Source organism: Watersipora subatra, chromosome 10 (assembly GCF_963576615.1).
Source record: "Watersipora subatra chromosome 10, tzWatSuba1.1, whole genome shotgun sequence".
Taxonomy (NCBI): Eukaryota; Metazoa; Bryozoa; class Gymnolaemata; order Cheilostomatida; family Watersiporidae; genus Watersipora; species Watersipora subatra.
In genome coordinates, this window is record NC_088717.1 from 52,580,627 (window position 1) to 52,601,020 (window position 20,394).

Sequence of the window (20,394 nt, forward strand, 5' to 3'; positions counted from 1 at the left end):
AGTTTAAAGATTACTCTCATCATTTGAAGAACACAGAGTTGAACATTTTTTTTATATTTTATGAACTTTATAATTTTATATATACATTAATATTAGCTGATCCGTAATGTTGTAATATTGTTTACTAAAGTATCGTTTGTTGACAGTTTTTACAAAAACCATCTTTTAAGGATTCTTGGCTAGTTATATTTTGTTGCACTGTAAATGTTTTTAGCATCTTTTTCCTAGACAACTTCTAGTCTAAAGGGGAAATTTGCTTAAATTTACAATGGCTTTAAACCTTTCTATTAGACTTACCCCTTCTTGAAAAACGACAGTTTTCAGATTTTATATTAGATTATGCGGTACGTGACAACAGTAAGCTATAATTAATTCTAAACAGATGATTAGGTTTTTTAAGGGTACTAAATATAAGAAACTTATTATCTTATGCGCATAATTATCTTACACAAAATGATTTGTGAGATTTTCTTTAGCAAAAGCAAAAGCTATAGGTAGTCATATTTAGTAAAAATGTTATTGTTCACTTCATTGGCTCTGTGAGACTAATCATATTTCTAGCATAAATATAAGTCACTCTGGTTTACCACAATTTTATTTAGCTAGTTGAGAGAGAGACGACTTGTTTGTACTCACTCTACAATAAGATGATTCATCATGCGATGTCATCATTGATTTATTATTTATCTGAACCAGCATATTTATAAATGAAGTGTTTACTGGTGAAAGTAATAGAACCTGAAAGCGCTGGACATGCATGATCTTTTTGTTTGTGCATTAGTTCATGACAAAACTATGAAATGCTTCAAATTTTTGACAAAATCTTATCCATCGAATATGCATAAATGTGGGTACTAAGAATAAAATTTGCAGTTGTCCTTAAATTCTATTTAAACGTTTATTTTATGCCATCATCGAATAACACACTGTTTAGCCTTTTGTCCACCAACTTCTTCAGCCTTGACTTTTTGTTTTTCATTGTATCTACTTAGATATAACTTATCTAATGTCAAGTTTTTTAATCATTCTTATAACTAAACTAGATTTTCAGAATGTTTATTTTAGTTATATTAGATATTTTTGTCTCTGCCATCAGCAGACAGCTAACCAAGTAATCTCATTACAGATTGAGTTCCTTTTCCCAATAACCATTTTCCCTGTTGATGACACTGCTCCGGTGCTGCAAGTCAACACCGGTCTCAGGCTCTTTGAAGGAATGACCTATCAAATCACCTCTATCCATCTCAGGTACCACTTGACCTTGAGTTTTGTCTGACCCTTTGCTGATCAACACAATCTTTACTATAATAAGAGCCATTTGCGTTCGTCTGCTCTAAGCCACGCTACCAGCGTTAGGAAAAATATTGCATGTCACAGGAGTCGAACACGGATATTCAGATTCCAAGCTTACTAACATCTGGTCCACTGCACAACCTTTCCACACCTAAGAATAATTGTGCACATAGTTATTACCCATGATAATCTCTCACCACTTTTCCTTATCTAAGAATAATTGTGCACATAGTTATTACACATGATAATCTCTCACCACTTTTCCTTATTTAAGAATAGCTGTGCACATAGTTATTACGCATTATAATCTCTCACCACTTTTCCTTATTTAAGAATAGCTGTGCACATAGTTATTACGCATTATAATCTCTCACCACTTTTCCTTATCTAAGAATAATTGTGCACATAGCTATTACACATTATAATCTCTCACCACTTTTCCTTATCTAAGAATAATTGTGCACATAGTTATTACACATTATAATCTCTCACCACTTTTCCTTATCTACGAATAATTGTGCACATAGTTACTACAGGTTATAATCTCTCACCACTTTTCCTTATCTAAGAACAGCTGTGCACATAGTTATTACGTATTATAATTTCTCACCACTTTTCCTTATCTAAGAATAATTGTGCACATAGTTATTACACATTATAATCTCTCACCACTTTTCCTTATCTAAGAATAATTGTGCACATAGTTATTACACATTATAATCTCTCACCACTTTTCCTTATCTAAGGATAATTGTGTACATAGTTACTACAGATTATAATCTCTCACCACTTTTCCTTATCTAAGAACAGCTGTGCACATAGTTATTACATATGGCGATCTCTTACAGCGCATGGACCGCCAGCGTACTATGTAGTATGCTATATATAAGGCTTGTGCACAACATAAGGTCACAAGCTAACTAGTAGATCGCACCCAACCAAAAGATGCTATGCTGTACCATATATTACATCTTGTCAAAATTATGATTGTTAGAATGAATATTAGTAGTAGGTAAATAATTTATAAAGTAGTTGAATAATACGTCTTACTCCTTATCAAGACAACCAGTAAGCTGCACTAGTAGTACTAGCAATTTGTTGAAGTTGTTTATGCGACTTGCAGGGAAAACAAGCGACTGTTATGATACGTGCGTGTAACAATAATTCTAGCCATTAGACTGATTTGCTTGTTGTTAAGCTTGGAATCGTATTTTCAATCTTTGTTGACAACATGCCATATGAATTGAAGAGTTACGCATAATAATAGCTATTTGTCTAATGCGCATGCAAAATTGTACAAAATGTTAAAATGGTACATAGCTTAGAGGTTTTTGTTTCAGTGCTGTCATGTCTTTGCTACCACCAACAGATTTGATTTTAGAGCTGTTGACGAGGACACTGAAGATGCTTTAATAACATTCACTTTGGAGCAACCTTATTCTTCCATAGGAGTTCTGGTTCTTCATCGGAAAACTCCGGATGATCTGAGAGGTTGGACGAATATTGGACAATTGTGGGAAAAGCAAGTTTCCAGCTGGACTCAAACCGATATCGACAATGGTAAGATAATAATTCGCAAGTCAATGTACTTTAAATATGAAAATGAATCTTATTACAAAGACCAGAGTTGTTTACCCAATGCCATGTGTAGATAACTTAAATTTGTTGAGTGTAGTTTTATCCATCTGTCTCCGAAGAAAGCTATATAACTTTAAAGCATGATTGGTATCAGCAAATATAGTAATTAATGTTTTTGTAAGGCTATCTTCATTACAAGCACACTGGTACTTCTGCTGGTCTGCCGACCACTGACAGACTCAGACTGCAATTAAGGGATGAGAGCTCACCTCCCAATATCTCACCAACCTTAACATTTGAAGTTAAGGTGTTGAAGCGTGATATCCTCCCTCCTACTCCCTCACCAGGTAGTGTACAACGGTGCTTTATTTAAACTATTGACAAGTTTAGGCAAATTATCTGTAACAAGTAGTTTATCTAATACTTCCATTTATAGATTCTGGTTGTTTCTTTACAAGTCAAAATATTTTTAGAGCTAAGATTTTTTACCTGCTATTTTTGTCAATAAAACTAATATATTGTATTAACAAGGTTTTGCTGCCATGTTGTGCAAATAGTAAAAAATCAGTGACCACTATAGTTTATTTAATTAATATTCACAAATTTCGTCTAACTCAGTAACAAGACCTTGTTTGAGAGTTTGCTTGAAAAGTGTACGCATGTCATTACGATAGCTATAGTCAATGTGGGTTTGAGATTATCTTTACCTAGATAAGGTGGTTGTGAAATATTTTGCATAAAAGCAGATGTTTTCTTTTTTGTTGAAAACTGATAATAGTGCACATACCTATACAAAAAAGACACCCTTGAAAAGGTGCAAAAGTATTTTAGGTCATAGATTTATAAGTCGTCAAAAACAGATAAATAAATGCAAAAAAATAAATGATTCAATAAAATATGTAAACGGAATAATATGTGGTTGGCTAAAAAGAGATGCCTTATTGAAATTGTCTTATTAATATAAGACTGTTATTAATAGCAAATAGAAGTTAGTGTAAACTAGACAACAAAAAGAAACAATCAAAAAGGTAACAGCTTTCCTCAACATATATTTTTGATAAATGGCAGAAAATAAAAAAAAGTTGAACATGGCACAGGCATAAATTCCTAAACCAATTTTCACAAAGTTTCACCTAAGACTTTCTGACATTAGCGCACCTACACTAATAATTTTTTAGCTTACCAATATATCTTATGAGAACATTAGTTCTGTTTTTCTTGCAGATGCTGGGTTTCATCTTATAGTGGCTGAAGGACAGACAACTCCTATCACAGAAAATGTTTTACTATTTATTGATGACAGCAGTAATGAGCGATCGATTATATATACGGTTACATCTATCACGTCGGATTCTGACAGCCAGGTAAAAGATGAAAGCTGACCTAATGGGGTACAACCGTAATTAATACAATCTTTGATTCAAACTCAATAGCGTATTCTATTGTCAGCGATGTACGTATGTACGTATTCATGAAGGTATGTACATACACATAAGTATGAACATACCTAGGTGTATGTACCTACAGATCGCTCCCAAACTATATTGATAAATTCTACTTATTCAAATTTTAGCAATATAACGTATGGAGTACTACAGGGTTCAATTTTAGGTCCAACGCTATTTTTAATATATATTAACGACTTATGCTTTAACCAAAAATTCTGAACGCCTATATTGTATGCTGATGATAATAGCTTATTTTACAAATCAAAAAACTTAAAAGATGACATTAACCTTATAAACACTGATTTGATAGAACTTACAAGATGGTGTCAACAAAACAAATTAACTAATAACATTAAGAAGACAAATTACATTATTCTAAAGAACATCAGAACAATTTTAAATTAAATTAAAATTTTCTGTTTTTAGATGGTGATACAATTAAGAAAACAGACAGTGTTAAATTTCTCGGAATAACTATTGACAACAATTTAAACTGGAAATTACATAAAGAAAGCTTAATAAAACAATTATGTCCACTTACTGGCCCATTGTACCGATTATCTTTTCATTTACCACAAAATATTCTAATTTTACTTTATATCTCATTGATCAATTAAAAAACTTCATATTGTATTGAAGCCTGGGGCATGCTCCATTAATTTATCTTAAAAAGTTATTTATTTATCAAAAAAGAATAGTTCGCATTATTAACAAGAAACCTTTTTATTTCTCGACTGGGATCTATTTAAAAAATGCAACATTTTGAATGTTAGTCAGTAGTTTAAATTTCGAACTTTGCTTAGAGCTCATATATCTTTTTACTCATCATATTCTCATCCCTCACAGCTCTATTTCACTCGAAATTCTAAATTCAACTTACCTCTACCTAAATCATCTTCCGCTGCTGGTCACAAGAGAACAATTTATCTTTATTATATTTAAGAAGCTGTTTTATGGAACACTCTACATATTTCTATTCGCAGTATACAAAACACGTCAGGTTTTAAGAGGAGCTTAAGGGCATGGCTATTGAGATAATTTTTTTAACTATAATGCTTAATTAATTTTTGTCTGTAATCTGCCACCTAGGTTCGCGCTAAATATTAGCTTTTGCGATCACGCGCATGGCCTCATCAGCACCTTCTCTGGATGCTCGTCTAGTTTTCATTATCTTTTGTATATATTCATATATTATTGATGAAATAAAGCATACCAACAAACAAAAATGTACATATGTATATGTACATACAAGTACATGTACATGTATGTATATACATACATATGTATGTATGTACATCTGTATGTATGTACATATGTCTGTATAACTTTTATTGGTATTGTAATCATAAAAAAAATGATGTTTTTCGTTACATGCTAACGATGTAACCTGTTTGCAGGTGCCAGGAGGACTTGTCTACACCGAAAGACCAGACATCCAGGTGAATATGTTTACTCAAGCTGAAATCTCTCAAGGCAAGATATCATATAAACCTGTCAGTAATGAGATTGGTCTGACACCAAGGATGATAAAAATTGTACTGGAGGTGCAGGATGCCAGTGGAAATGTAGAACGAGGTACTTTATATCAATTTTAAACTTGACTAGTCTGCACATTGCTCGGTTATTGGCTAGACCTTCTTCTGATATTGTATGTTCATGTTAGGGTAAAGCTTGTGAAAAGAAAGGGCAACAAAGCTATCCTTCGTTCTTAATATTCACCACAGGCAATGAGTTAACAGTGTTTGTACAGCCTGTCAACAACCAGCCTCCAGAGGTGACTGTCAAACCGGTGCAAGTCTTTCAGAATGGATATGTTATAATCATGCCAAGTAATCTCGATGCTGTTGACGCTGACACTAGCGATGAATCGTTGACTTTCACTGTCCAAAGACCCCCAAGGAGTGGACAGCTCAGATTGCAAGGTCAGCAAGATTTTGGAAAAATTTCCTTGAACTATTTCAATATTGACTTACAACTACAAAATTTGTCATTTCTGTATGATGACTGCTTTTGTTCTCGCGAAACGTTTCTTAAGATCTAAAACTAGATTTATTTGAATTACATCTGATTACTTCTTGAAGCTAAGTACTTAGACAGCTTGTATGGCTCATTTCATAGGTATCGAGGCTGTGCAAGGAAGCAAGTTTACCAAGCAAGACATATCTAATGGCGGAGTTGTCTACTCATCAGAAGATAGTGACTCTTTAACAGACACAATAGTCTTAGATGTGTCGGATGGTGTGCATCACATTGCAGCGCATATGAGAGTCAACATTCTTGCTACTGATAGTGGATTTCCCACTTATGGTTTGTAGGCATGCTATTAGGCCTGACATTTCATCTCTTATCAGTTGATCATCATAGATCATCTTATCTCTGCAGTGTTCATCTATTAGCTTCACTATTCCTATTAGCTTTACCCTATTACTTTTATCTATTATACATACTAGCCTAATGTGTTCTGGTACTGAGCTCATATGTCAATTTACTCCTGTCTCAAGACACTATTTACTATATAAAATAATTAAATACAAAGAAATCCGCTACCATACTATGAAAAGACCACATAAAACAGGACATTATGGGGAAAACAGGTTTTTAATTGCTGTAATTCAGTACCTACGCTAACAAAGTAACAAATACCTACTTAGCCGCTAAAATCTGCAATAAAATGTAACATTACCATGTCCACGACTGTAAGTTCTTACTTTTGAGACAGACGTAAAGGCTAACAGCGGTCTGAGAGATACTTGACAGCAACGCATTCGGTACAATAGACTTTTGTGACCCTACTTAACAAAACATAAGCTATGAATCTAACTTCAATGAATTTAGCTCACTAAACACGCAATTGAATCTAAGTTTTAATCTTTTACTAAACTTACTCTAATTTTGTCTTATAAATTTTTTATTATCTGTTTTCAGTTTGGCCCTTTTTGCCTCTCATTCACTATAACTTGTAGCCAACCTTTTAAAAACTATTTCAAGTTGATTTGAGAAAAAAGACCTCAAATCAATTTAAAATACTTGGCCATATAGTGGCCAATGAGAATCAGCTCATATGCTCATGTCTCAAGGATTAATCGTATCTCAAGGAACAAAATTGCTAGAAAATCGGCTCATATCTCGAGTTTGTCGTATGTTGGGGCATTTGTATGATGAGGTATGACTGTACTCTGTTTTGAGAACGTTTATGTTACAGAACTTTTACATTATATGAACAGTATAGTAAATATAAATAGCCTAATCTATTCTAAAATTGTCCCAAAATCAACTCTTTGGTCTTTCAAAATGACCTTTCAAAACTGAACTTGTGAGTTTAATGACTGTATAGTAACTATTATTGGTATTATTGGTCTGTATCGACAGCTTTTCTCTTTATTTATTATCACCTTCATTGGGTTTATGGTCCATGATTACAGTAATTTTACATTAAGGTAAAAAGAACGCGCACTTTCAATTTCAATTAATTTTTTTCACTTTTTTTTTAAACAACAAGGTCTGTGTCGCAGGGAAAAATAAAAATATTGTTTAAGATTAAACTTTATGAAACAAAAACATATGTTGACAATTGTTAGAGTAGTGTCTGTCAGTCTGGTTTTCTAAACCAAGATTAGAAGTTCGGGCAAAAGATTGATATCAGTGAGACTCCGATTCATGAAATTCGTGACATTCAGATTGATAGACTGACACTCTAACGACTGTACCAATAAACTGCCTTTGGGTATTTTTGAATAATTGTGGAGCTACTTAATCTATATGCTTTATCAGCACACCTGATGATCTCTCACAGCACACTAGACTGAGAGTACTAGTAGATATAATAGAGATACCTCTATATGTTATACAGCTACTTAATCTCTATGCTTTATCAGCACACATGACAATCTCTCACAGTACACTAGACTACCAGGGTACTAGTATATATAATAGAGATACCTCTACATGTTATACAGCTACTTATTCTCTGTACTTTATCAGCACACATCACAATCTCTCACAGTACACTAGACTACCAGGGTACTAGTATATATAATAGAGATACCTCTATACGTCGTTTTCTCGCTAAAGTGCAGCAAAAGAGAAAATGATATTTTCAAGGTTAACTATGAGACTCTCAATATTTAAATATAATTTGAGAACTTTCATCGACTTGACGCTTTGCGTTATATATAATTTCTTACGTGATACAAAGCAACAACTTTACATAAATTCTTTACATTCAGTGGAATTAATGTAAAAGGTTTACATTATAGGGGTTCAAATGTACTATTGTACTAATCGTACTAATTGTACTGTACTATTGCACTGTACTGTTGTATTGACCTGTTTAAACATTACTGAGCTACCCACAGGGGAAGGTGACAGCTTGGTCTACCCACTCACAGTGGAAGAAGGCTCTACTACTCAACTTCTGCCCTCTGCGCTGCCAAAATCAGGGGTGTCTGATGATATTGGTTTCACACTCTTTCTGCAACCAATCAGAGGTAGTATTAACAATATATCCAGTACAATCAGTCTGTTTTCAACGCTGTACGCAGCCAAAGTAAACAAACTACTTGGTCAACATGTCATAACGCATTAAGATTGCAGTTTTATAAACAATTAGCGCTAGCTTTAAAATGGAGGATACCAGAATGATACTGAAAATAACACTAGCCTTAACATTCTAACCCTTCTAGTAGTTACTAAGAGTAAACTTACACATACAAAAACTTTCAATATTGACCTGCCATAACTGCAGTGTAAACACCTCAAGATTTGTTTAATGTTGTTCCCATAAAGCTCAAGGCTCACAATAGACTTGTTATTACCACATTTTTGGCTAATTACCATTGTTTTATTTAAGTAAGTGTACTCAATTTACATGTTCAAGAAGAGCTGTTTGTATGATAGCTTGAAAAATTGCTGATATTCAAGATACTATCGCCTACTGTAAACCTTTTTCTAGGGGTTGTTTCGCCAGAGGAATTCTCATTAGAGGACTTGAATGAACAGAGGGTATCTTATAGAGCAACCCAGCAAGAGATTGGTGCTGAGGCTCTATATGACACATTCAACATCAGTATCACCAGTGGGCAACTTCTCATCAACCAGAAGCTTAGCCCAAGTATTATAGTGCAGGTACAATTAGTTGTGCAGAAGCTTAGTCCAAGTATTATAGTGCAGGTACAGTTAGTTATGCTAATAACTCCTGATTGGCTGTTTTCTCAATAGCCGCCATGACAGTTTGCATATTGTTTTATATACAGTGCACCCTTGAGATACGATGTTAATTCGTTCCAGGGTTGGCATCGTATGGTAAAAAATCGTATGTAGGAGTATAGAGACCATTGTGATTATACAATGCAAACACCCCCTGGTAAAAATTGTCAATTTTTTCATAAAAATGGGTACATATTGACAATTAGCAACAAAATAGTATGGTAACTTTAGTAATTATAGTTACCTACAGTAACTGTATTGTATTTAGTGTATTTTAATGGTTATGATCTGCAATAAAACGCAAAATTATAATGTGTGTACCAAATGCAGTACATACGGTAAGGAGTTCTTGCCTTCAAAAGGTACGCATAACATAAACTTTGAATTCACTTCAAGTAAGTTTAGCTTGCTAAACCTACACTTAAAACTAAGTTTTAGTATGTAGTTTGAACTATTTTACTGAATTTCAACTTTTTATCACGAAACTTTATCCTTCAGCAGTTCCTATCTTCACTTTCACTATAAACTTTAGCCTATCTGTTTGAAACCTTTTTCAACCTAAATCAATAAGGCCGAGTAATGCAGTTATAGAAAGCGGCCTCTCGCACACTTGACCATTTAATGGCTACCGAAAAAAATAGAAAATTTTATTTTCTATACAGGACGTACATACCTTTGGAGTAGCGTGGCTTTAGCTGGTACATGTAGCGTGTAAAGCAGAGATGAGGCAAAAACATAGCAATGCTAATTATGGTGCTGTACACTTGAAAATAAATTTATAACTTGATGAATTGGAATTTTTAGCTGGCTAAAAGAAGTTGTCCATTCCTGTCCAATTTTTCTACTTTTTCTACGAAAAAATTGATAGTGCAATGCAGAAAATTGCTAGCTAGCACTTGTAAAAGGATCCAGAAAATGTGGTACAGTAGTTTGTCTTGTATGAAATGTGCACAAGAATCAATGTAACCATACATACAAAGTTTGTACGTATTTATACCCTAGGGGGACAGGGCTTTAGCAAGTTTCAGAAAGTAATGTGGATGCGTCAACTATCCTGAGTAGCTAGTTGTATGAGTTACATACATACGATGAATTGTATTCACGTAGAAGATAACAAGCCTATATGCAAAGACATGGTTAAACAAAAAAATAAAACATAAAGTCAAAAGGAAACAAATAAAATGAATAAAATATAAAAAACATGCCACACAAGAGATAAATAATATATATTATACATGCATTGTTTTCATGTACCAGTCCCCATCATAAATTAAACACTTGAAATATTTCTGCGAATGTGGGGTTTTCTGTATCTTCTACATCCTCGCCTTTACTAAATGGTTGCTCCTTTTGAATGCTGATCGCGTGCATGACCTAGCTCATTCAAATCTTCAGTCGGAAGCTCTTTCTTGTGCTTGCTTTAATGGAGTTCTTGTTTTAATAATAATTGCAAATGCTGATTGGTTGCGATCATATTCCTTGACAATGTTGATAATACGGGCCCCTTCTTCTTATTTACGATATCCAACTTTGTCGACATAGAAATCATGTTTCCTTCGTTTTGTAACATTTGTATTTGGTCTCAGATTCCATAGATAACGAATTAAATGTAGATACTTGTAGTTATATACGTATGCTGACTTAAAAGTTTATAGTAAAAGCTATAATAATGCTACAAATGAATATTTGCTCTCGCTTTTGCATTTTACACGAAATATTCCACGCGGATATGAGAAAAGTCGATCATGTGTCTCTTCTAAATGTTCTAAGAATGTTTTCGGCAAACTATATTTTGGTGTCTTTTTTATTTCGACGTGTGTTATGAGCACACCGACGGCCAAATTTTAACTCGGGCGAAAGTTTTCTCAAATTCGTATGGTGAAATAAAATTCGTATAGCGAGGTGAAGATATCACAATGTTTGACTTCGTAAGGTGAAAAAATCGTATATCAGGGTAATCGTATCTCGAGGGTGCACTCTATATACTAGCCGGATGCCCGGCGTTGCAGTTATTAAACAGTTTCTAAACAGTGACAGGTAATGCAGTTGCCATTGGCTACTTTGACCAAGCTCGTATCCATATTGCTAAACTTAGTAATAAGAACCGCGTGAGCAAGCTTTAGTGACATTGCGAGTAACGCGGAGTTGCTATGCGTATTTTAACCCAGATAATGACTCATATTCTTCAATGAATATGTTGCATCCCTTGTAGCTTGATAGGTTAACTTGTTGCCTTGTGAACGGGAGGTTCCGAGATCAAATCTGCTGCGCTACAGATTTTTTATTGCGAGATTTTAATCACTATTTCTGTACAAGCACCGAATGGCGGCAGACGACAAACTTTGAGATTTATATACACAGGTAGATTAGGAATAGAAGAATGACGATATTATAGCTACTGTCATCTTTCATTAAAATTAATAACTGGTAACAATATGCAGTTATGCTCAGTCCCCTAACACATCAAGCTCGTATGTCAATTGTTTCAAATCTCAAAGCCATCTATATTTATAAGTTTCTAAGTTTGTCGTCTGACCAGTTATAGCAATTAAAATCTAGAAATAAAAAACCTACATCACAGACGATTTGATCTCAAACCCTCCTGCTTAACAGACAAACGATGTGATCCACTACACTATAATAACCAGGGTTTTAATAATTGGATTCACATCCATTATACCCATCAAAATAATCATGTTTGAAGCTTTTGGGGTCATTACCTAGCGCAGTTGACAGTTACGATTATTAAGCCACCTGCAAACACAGCAATTGTTTTAATAAAGGTACTCTACCTTTACTGGCTTACTAGGTGATTTACTCAAATTCATTGAGTAATTGTTTTATTTCGCGTGGAGTGCCGAGCATTTGTGTACTATTTCCTATATAAAATAACTAAATACAAATTAATTCTTTCCCATATGAGAAAACCACCTACGTACAAACAGGATATTACGATGGAAAAACGTGTTTTTAATGATTGTAATTCACGATTTAGGCTCACAAAGTAACACATACCTATCTAGCGGTATCTAAAACCTACCATGGCGTGCAATACTGTATGGAGTTTCCACCTTTAAGACAGACACAGTGGTTAACAGCGGTGTAAGGCAGGAGCGCATTGCTTGACAGCAATGCGCTCGGTACACTAGACTTCTGTAACGCTACATGGCATAACATACACTTTGAATTTAACTTCAAGGTTGACTTGCAACAAAATTCACATTACCGTTATTTGATATGAAAAGATTCACCATGTCTTACTCTGTTGTGTTGTAGGTGCAAAATATGTGGGAATGTGATTACAAGCTCTTAAAAGCTCAAAAACGAACAGTTAATCGCAGCCACACGAGACTGCTGTAGTTTGGATTCTCTTTCCAAAACGGTTCAAACGTGACGTAGCTGTGTTAGATGGTTTCTGTTTACACTTTCATGCAACCTTATTCGTCAAAATATTTCACAAATATACTTCACGCATTCAATAAAATCATGTCTATTGTTCTTATGCGTCTGTTTTATTGTCATTTTTATGCTGTCACATTTAGCAGGGATATCTTATAACTTACTGTAAAAAATCATTTAATTTTTTAGCCTTAGCTTGAAGGACTACATATCATTGTCTGATAATCATGACGGGCCTGTTGGTCATTTGTAATAATCAAAAAGTGCTGCAGAAATTATTTGCGAAGTATTGGGTCACATGATCAGATTACGACTTGCCGATTAGACCAAACCGAAACAAAACTGTAAAGTAGCGAGCATCTATATTTGATACGGGGTCTTCGGTAAAACCCAAAGTGTTTGTCATAAACTAATGCTACGATATGTTTTATATTGAGCTTTTTATTGCCCTTTCAATTCACTGGAGAACATCGCGTGACTAGACGATAACCAAATTTCATGACTACGTCAGAGAAATAAAGAGATTCCAATCTACGACAGCTTTTCGTTTTTGAGCTTTTAAGAGCTTGTATTCACATTTCCACATATGTGGCACCTACAACACAACAGAGTAAGACATGGTGAATCTTTTGATACCAAATAACTGTATTGTGAATTTTGTTGCAAGTCAACCTTTAAATGAATTTATCTTACTAAAAACACTTAAAGCTATGTTGTAATCTTTTACCAAAATTAACTTTAATTTTGTCTTCGTCCTAATTCTTGTAGTATCGTTTTTTAGCTTGGTACTTTTTGCCTCATGTTCACTATAACTTTTAGCTAACCTTTTTTAAATATTTTTCAAATTGATTCGACAAAAAAGACCGATTAATCCTGGTTTTGAAAGTGGCCTCTAGCATACTTGTCCGCTTAGTGGCTGCATAAAGAGCTGGCTCATATATCGTATCTCCAAATTTTTTCGTATCTGGATGTTCTCGTATGCTGAGGCAGGTATGACTGTATATAGATATGCTTATATTATTATTACTGCATGCATATAAGTGCTTTATAAAAAGCAAGAAAAACCACTAAGTTTTTGCACAAATTCATATTTTGAAAGAATAATTAGAAACTACAAAAACAGCATATTTACATTTGATAATTTTAATCCAATTTAATTATTAATAAATTGTGGCATCCCATCAACATCTACTCATCTGTAATAGGTTCTTGCAAATTTAAATTTATCGGCTAATTATTTGATGACAAAACCAAGATGCTGCCAATGAAGCAACGCAGATGGGCCAAAGAAACTTGTGGCAGCTGTTGTTTTGCTCAATAATAGAAATTTATGGAAAAAGGTATAAAATTGTCAGTTCTTTTACAGGTTACAATCTTGCCAGTTGATAACAACCCTCCAGTTGTTTCTCTTGGTTCGACATTCTATGTGATGGAAGGCAGGGTGGCTGTGATAATGCCCAGTCACATCAACATCATCGATGTGGACAGTGCCTCCGATGATGTCGTCTGTAGCATTGACATTCAACCTCAATATGGATATTTAGAATTGTCTTCTCCAGCTGTCGGCTCAGAGTATTCCCGTTCCGGACAGCCAATCAGCGCATTTAGCTTACTTGATTTAAATAAGGGTCATCTCAACTACCGGCAGAGTATTCATGAAGGTATGATTTTATTTACCTAAACAAATGATTTGAGCCGAAGTGAGTATCAATTTTGCTTTTGGAATCATGTAAAAACCACAATCAATGGAAAACTTTATAAGAAAATTACTAATGCCAGTCTTAATTTATAAAAACTTCTGTAGATAGTTTTTTTCAGTAAATGAGAGTTGAGCATGCTGAACGTTGACGACATTGGGACATGTTAGTTATTTACTCTGCCGTAAACACACGAGTACTTATCGGTTTGACCTCCAGGTGTGGAGCCGTCAGGAGATTCCGTGCATATCACGTGCTCAGATGGCATCAACAAGGACAACCAGGGCTTGACCTTTCCTGTAGAGATATCAGTAGTTAATGATGAGAAACCTCGAATCTTTGTTAATGACTTTGTCGTAGAGGAGGGACGACTCCTAACTATAGACCTCCCCATCCTTAATGTAATTGATAGAGATGAGCCTCCGGATCTTCTAAAGTTCAAGGTCAGTCAGTGATAAAGAGGAAATTATAAATTTTGTTATTTTCAACCTAAAGTCAATCTGTTAGTTTGTCTTTGTTTTATTAATAGTGAGGTTCATACGACCAGATTTTAGACAGCCCTTGCCAAGTTATCACAATAATAATGCAGAACACAGGAAACACGCTACAAAGCTGTGTTCTGAAAATATTTGAAATGCGAACATGCTAGATGTAGAAATTCCATTTGGGCTCTGCCGACCTTATTTTGGGTGTTTTTTATAAATACTTCTGGTATACAGGTTAAGACAATCCCTAATGACTCTGTTTACTTGCAATTACAATGAAGCTGAAAATCATTTGATCGATTTGTTGATTTATTTGATAGAAGCACACTAATCAGTTATAAATATTTTATGCAGCAAGCATATAGCATAGACTTATGAAATGTTATAACGAAATTACATTTATTTTTTATTGGTATCGATAGTCAAATTGTATTGAGCATACAACATCCTCTCTATGACATCAGCTTTCGCAGCCCAATCACTAACACAAGTAACTGTTCTACGTATATACCGCTTAAGTCCTGTCCACAGTTGGTGCTTGTACCATTCATACTTGAACTAGCATCTACAGAGTGTGTTGTTACAGTAGATGTTGTTATGTTGTCCATAGACATAAAGTCGTTACAAAGATCAGTAAAGCATAGACACTGAATCTCAGCCCTTCCTTCGACATTGTTGGCTGTACAAGCTGGTGGCAGGATCACTGAGGCCCTTGCGCATTCCCTGTAGAATATATCATAAATAATATTTGAAATTGTAGAATACTTTAAAATTGTGTGGATACAATGTCTTTGCTAGTCAGGCTTATGAAGTTTTAAACGCTGTGAAAATCCGAGATATTTTAATATGCCAATTTTTTAATTGCGTAGACTTGCATGGAAAACCAAAACAGGCTTCTGCTCCAACTTACAAGGGAATACTTCCAATGCCAAATTATTACCTGGCTCAGTGATATCTGTTAAAAAAGGATATTTGCCAAAAATTGTCCAGAATTCCATTAACACTAAACCTTATCTGAACATTCGCTAAGCAATTGATTTTAACTCTACAGCTTTTGGTAGAACTTCACCAAGATGGCAAAAACTACTTGAAAAAAATTTCAGCTAGTTTTCTGCATCCTGAAAAACTTTAAAAAAGTAAGTTGTAGAAAAACAGCTAGCACTGTAATCTTTTCTTTAGACCTATCACATTTTCCGTATGCATGTAAGCATGGATACCACCAGAGAAGCTATTGGAATCTCTGCAATACCCTCTATGAAGTCTTGCACCAATGTTACTGCTGCCGTCATTAGACGGTAGCAGTATCCGTTGGTGCAAGTATCAATGGGTATCCGGTACCGTGTAACCAGTACCCACTGGTACTTGCAGTAGTGGTACCGGGTATCGTGTACCAGTACCACTACCGCAATACTGGATACATGTAAAGGATAAAATTCCAATTTAAAAAATGCTCAAACAAAAAAATTTGTCAAGCAGACGATTATGTGAATAATGATTGTTTAGTGAAAAAAAAACAAAAGCAATTATGACCACAGTAAGTGTGACAGCATCAAGCACTTTACAATTATGACTACAGTAAGCGTGACAGCATCAGGAACTTTACAATTATGACTACAGTAAGTGTGACAGCATCAGGCACTTTACAATTATGACTACAGTAAGTGTGACAGCATCAAGCACTTTACAATTATGACTACAGTAAGTGTGACAGCATCAGGCACTTTACACTTATGACTACAGTAAGTGTGACAGCATCAAGCACTTTACAATTATGACTACAGTAAACGTGACAGCATCAGGCACTTTACAATTATGACTACAGTAAGTGTGACAGCATCAGGCACTTTACAATTATGACTACAGTAAGTGTGACAGCATCAGGCATTTTACAATTATGACTACAGTAAGTGTGACAGCATCAAGCACTTTACAATTATGACTACAGTAAGTGTGACAACATCAAGCACTTTACAATTATGACTACAGTAAGCATGACAGCATCAAGCACTTTACAATTATGACTACAGTAAGCGTGACAGCATCAAGCACTTTACAATTATGACTACAGTAAGCGTGATAGCATCAAGCACTTTACAATTATGACTACAGTAAGCGTGACAGCATCAAGCACTTTACAATTATGACTACAGTAAGCGTGATAGCATCAAGCACTTTACAATTATGACTACAGTAAGCGTGACAGCATCAAGCACTTTACAAAAAACCATTCTGAGTACTTTTGCCACTTCACCAATTATTAATTTTATTCAACATGGATGTCTACGAGTAGTTACGCCAATTTTTGTTATAAAGTTTATTGGAGAAAAATAGTGCTACTAACTTTAGAGTGTATCTTGCTACTGATTGCATTGGACAAACCTTTTTTGCAAAGCTGTATTTGTTTGTAATATTTATAGTATTTTTTATTAGCATTATAAGCCATATAGCGATGCTGCTGTGATGTTTAAATAGAATGCCACTGTTAGAATGAAAATCTGAGATTTTATATATTTACGAAAACTGCTCAGTTGTTACTTATACAGAACGGCAAACTATTGCCTGAGCAACTGTGGCAATGCATAACAGGTACTGCTTCAATATGCCATTTTGTAATTGGTACAAATTCACAAAAGAAATTATATGGAATATTAGAATTGTTTATATTTTTTGCTACTCATTCTGTAGAATAATGCAGCTTATGCTTTAACCTTGAGATAAATAACTTTGGTTTGTCCACTTGACTGATACTTATCATTAAAAGACAAGCATCCCCCATATCTTCTTCCTCTGAGCTTGTTGAATTGTCACACTCCAAGTTTGTATCCTGGTGAGATTAAAAAACCTATAGGGCAGTTAAGTTGAAGAGGAAAATCAGTAAAACCAGCTTCACCTTTTTGTATACGTACAGCACCGGACAAAATAGTTGGGACACAATTCTTTAATAAGTTTATTTAGACCAATTGTGTTATCTCAACGTATTTGTTGTCTCTCATCCAACTACTATGGAATGTTAATATATCAATGGGATGCTTAGACTTTAGAGGAATCTTAATCTGGTTTCAAAGAAACATATATTAATTTTGTCTCCATTTGGTGAAAATTTTTTATTGTAACTCAAGTTTTAAGAGGGTTTCTAAAAGCTACTTGCTGGAGGATTAGCCGGCCAAATGCGAAAACTGATTTTCTGACTCCCATTAAAAATTTTTTGAGCCGCTGTATTAAAAAGATTTGTTCAAACATCTAAAAAAATATTAGGAAGTTTTGATCAAAGAAGTTTTTAATCTTAAAACAGCAACAATTGATACGCTTTTAGAAATTTTCCCTTAATTGGTGCCAAACTTGACTTGAAAATGATAAAATTAAACTCATTAGATTATTAGCAGTATAAGGAATGAGAATATATATAAATAGTTTTGGGAATCTGTAAAACCTTGAAAGTTATTCAAGTGTAAAGCTGAAAACTATGCACTGCTGATCGTGTGTCTCAACCATTTTGTCTGGCTATTTTTGATAAAAAAACAATTTTGTTCAACTAAAAGATGCTACATACTTCTGTCTCTCAACAATTTGCAATATAAATATAACATCTTGCTCGTTTGTTTTATCTTACCTTCATATCATTCCAACAGTGGTTGCTGTCCCAACCCTCATCATAGCAAGTGTAGCAAGTCAGTGCACTTACATTGGCCGCTATATAATGGATATGTACAATAAATATGTAGATATGTGAGATTGGTGTGAGAAATTGTGTGAGATTTGACTGGTTTGCTTTAAACTTGAAAAATTATTTTAAAAGTTACCAATAGTCAAAAGCTTTCAAATGTGTTTACAAAGATATTTCTGTTGTAAACTTATACAGATAAAAACAATAATGCCTTGTCAATTGTAAAACATATGTACATGCTTAGGGAACATAAATTGTTAGAGCTAAAAGGCATCAATTAAAAACAAAATTGAATTTTAATTAAATTTTGATCAATTAAAAACAAAGTTACATTCGAATACATTCCCTATTTGCGTTTTAACAATTTCTACTCATAATAAAATAAACAAAAGTTTACTGTGTGCGTTTATGAGACTATGTTCATGCCATGATTTTAATGCTTGCTGCTCAAAATTAATTAAACAAAAAATTTATTTCGTACTTATAAAAAATGAGATGAGTATACATGTGTTGATTAATATAACATGCAGCATTTCATTTGAATTCTCAGCTGTAGGCTTGTTTGACAAGTATAAAAACATTAGTATTATTTAAAAAGCGTTGAGCCATAACTGCTACGAACAGCTTCAATTGTTTGTTCAACAGGTAAATCAGACACGCTGATTCCGATTTTGTACTCAAAATAAAAATATGTCCACTAACTTTCAAAGTCATTTTTGTTTTTGAAGCCTTTTTTACAGCTATTCAATATCGGTGTCGCAATCGGCACAACAAGCCCCGCCCATAAATATGTGATGCAACCTAGGTTTTTAGGGACAGGAGTTGGGGATGTTTAGTCCGATCTAGAACGTCTAAATAATCTAAATGACTCTATCGAGATGGGTGTCTTAAAACCCATTATTCTTTGAATTCAGCCTTCAAAATAATCTCAGTCTTTTCCGAAAGGTAGATAAGCTATTTAACCTTGCTTGCAGCTTGTTACAGGATGTTAAGTAGGCTGAACGCCAAGAAAAATGAGCTCAAAAAAGCGCGATTTTATCACAAGCTAGCGTTGTTTTTGGGGTCAATTGTAAGCTAGGTTACGCCACAAAATTAACAAATATGCGCTATATAGCCAACGCCTTCGAAATGCCATCATTTTGAAGAAAAAATGCAAATAAACTCAAAACTGTTTGCAATTTTTTTATTGAGCCAATAGATATGAAAATAGTGTAACCATAGTGAACAGCATAGTTGATTTGCTATTTGAAAAGCAACCTCTGCTTAAGGGATTGTGGCAGTTTTGGTTGAAGGAGAATCTTAGGTAAGTTTTTATTTACATAAACCATATATATGCCACTAATAAGAAGAGTGTTTATATAAAAAACAGAAATAATCTTAAATACTTACCACTACACACCAACACAAGCTTTATAACTAGCAGTTGAACGCTCTTCATATTAGACATATGATGATCAAATGAAGATACCTGACTAGATATTTCCTGTTGCAGCCATATAGGCTCATGAATATTAATTCTTCCTGAGCTAAGGTATTGTTTGGCGACAGACACAGTAGTCTGTGTTAATCGCTATCGTTCATATATGAAAGGGTCTTGTACGCTGCAAAAGAGTTAATATTCTATT

At 34.2% G+C, this 20,394-nt stretch overlaps 2 protein-coding genes across 2 annotated transcripts in view; one reads left to right on the forward strand and one right to left on the reverse strand.

The window, feature by feature from the left end:
- The window catches only part of LOC137407202 (extracellular matrix protein 3-like), a 98,869-nt gene that overhangs the window by 25,575 nt on the left and 52,900 nt on the right, over positions 1–20,394 (forward strand). Inside the window, exons 8-18 of the mRNA XM_068093804.1 lie at positions 1,127–1,248; positions 2,663–2,853; positions 3,054–3,218; positions 4,096–4,235; positions 5,717–5,894; positions 6,044–6,241; positions 6,438–6,626; positions 8,675–8,806; positions 9,271–9,443; positions 14,248–14,584; positions 14,840–15,063. Coding sequence (XP_067949905.1) covers positions 1,127–1,248; positions 2,663–2,853; positions 3,054–3,218; positions 4,096–4,235; positions 5,717–5,894; positions 6,044–6,241; positions 6,438–6,626; positions 8,675–8,806; positions 9,271–9,443; positions 14,248–14,584; positions 14,840–15,063 — 2,049 coding nt within the window. The remainder of the gene's footprint in view (positions 1–1,126; positions 1,249–2,662; positions 2,854–3,053; positions 3,219–4,095; positions 4,236–5,716; positions 5,895–6,043; positions 6,242–6,437; positions 6,627–8,674; positions 8,807–9,270; positions 9,444–14,247; positions 14,585–14,839; positions 15,064–20,394) is intronic.
- On the reverse strand, positions 15,460–20,202 carry LOC137405644 (uncharacterized). The gene is made up of 4 exons (XM_068091970.1): positions 20,159–20,202; positions 18,716–18,795; positions 17,814–17,929; positions 15,460–15,828 (listed from the first exon to the last, which is right to left on the reverse strand). The coding sequence occupies exons 2-4, from the start codon at positions 18,719–18,721 to the stop codon at positions 15,558–15,560; spliced, it is 393 nt and encodes a 130-aa protein (XP_067948071.1). The 5' UTR covers positions 18,722–18,795; positions 20,159–20,202; the 3' UTR covers positions 15,460–15,557.

Excerpts from the sequence above, each read along its gene's own strand:
- LOC137405644 (XM_068091970.1), bottom strand. Across the intron at positions 15,829-17,813 it reads CCAAAGTTATTTATCTCAAG|GGAATGCGCAAGGGCCTCAG; the intron begins GTTAAAGCATAA and ends TATATTCTACAG.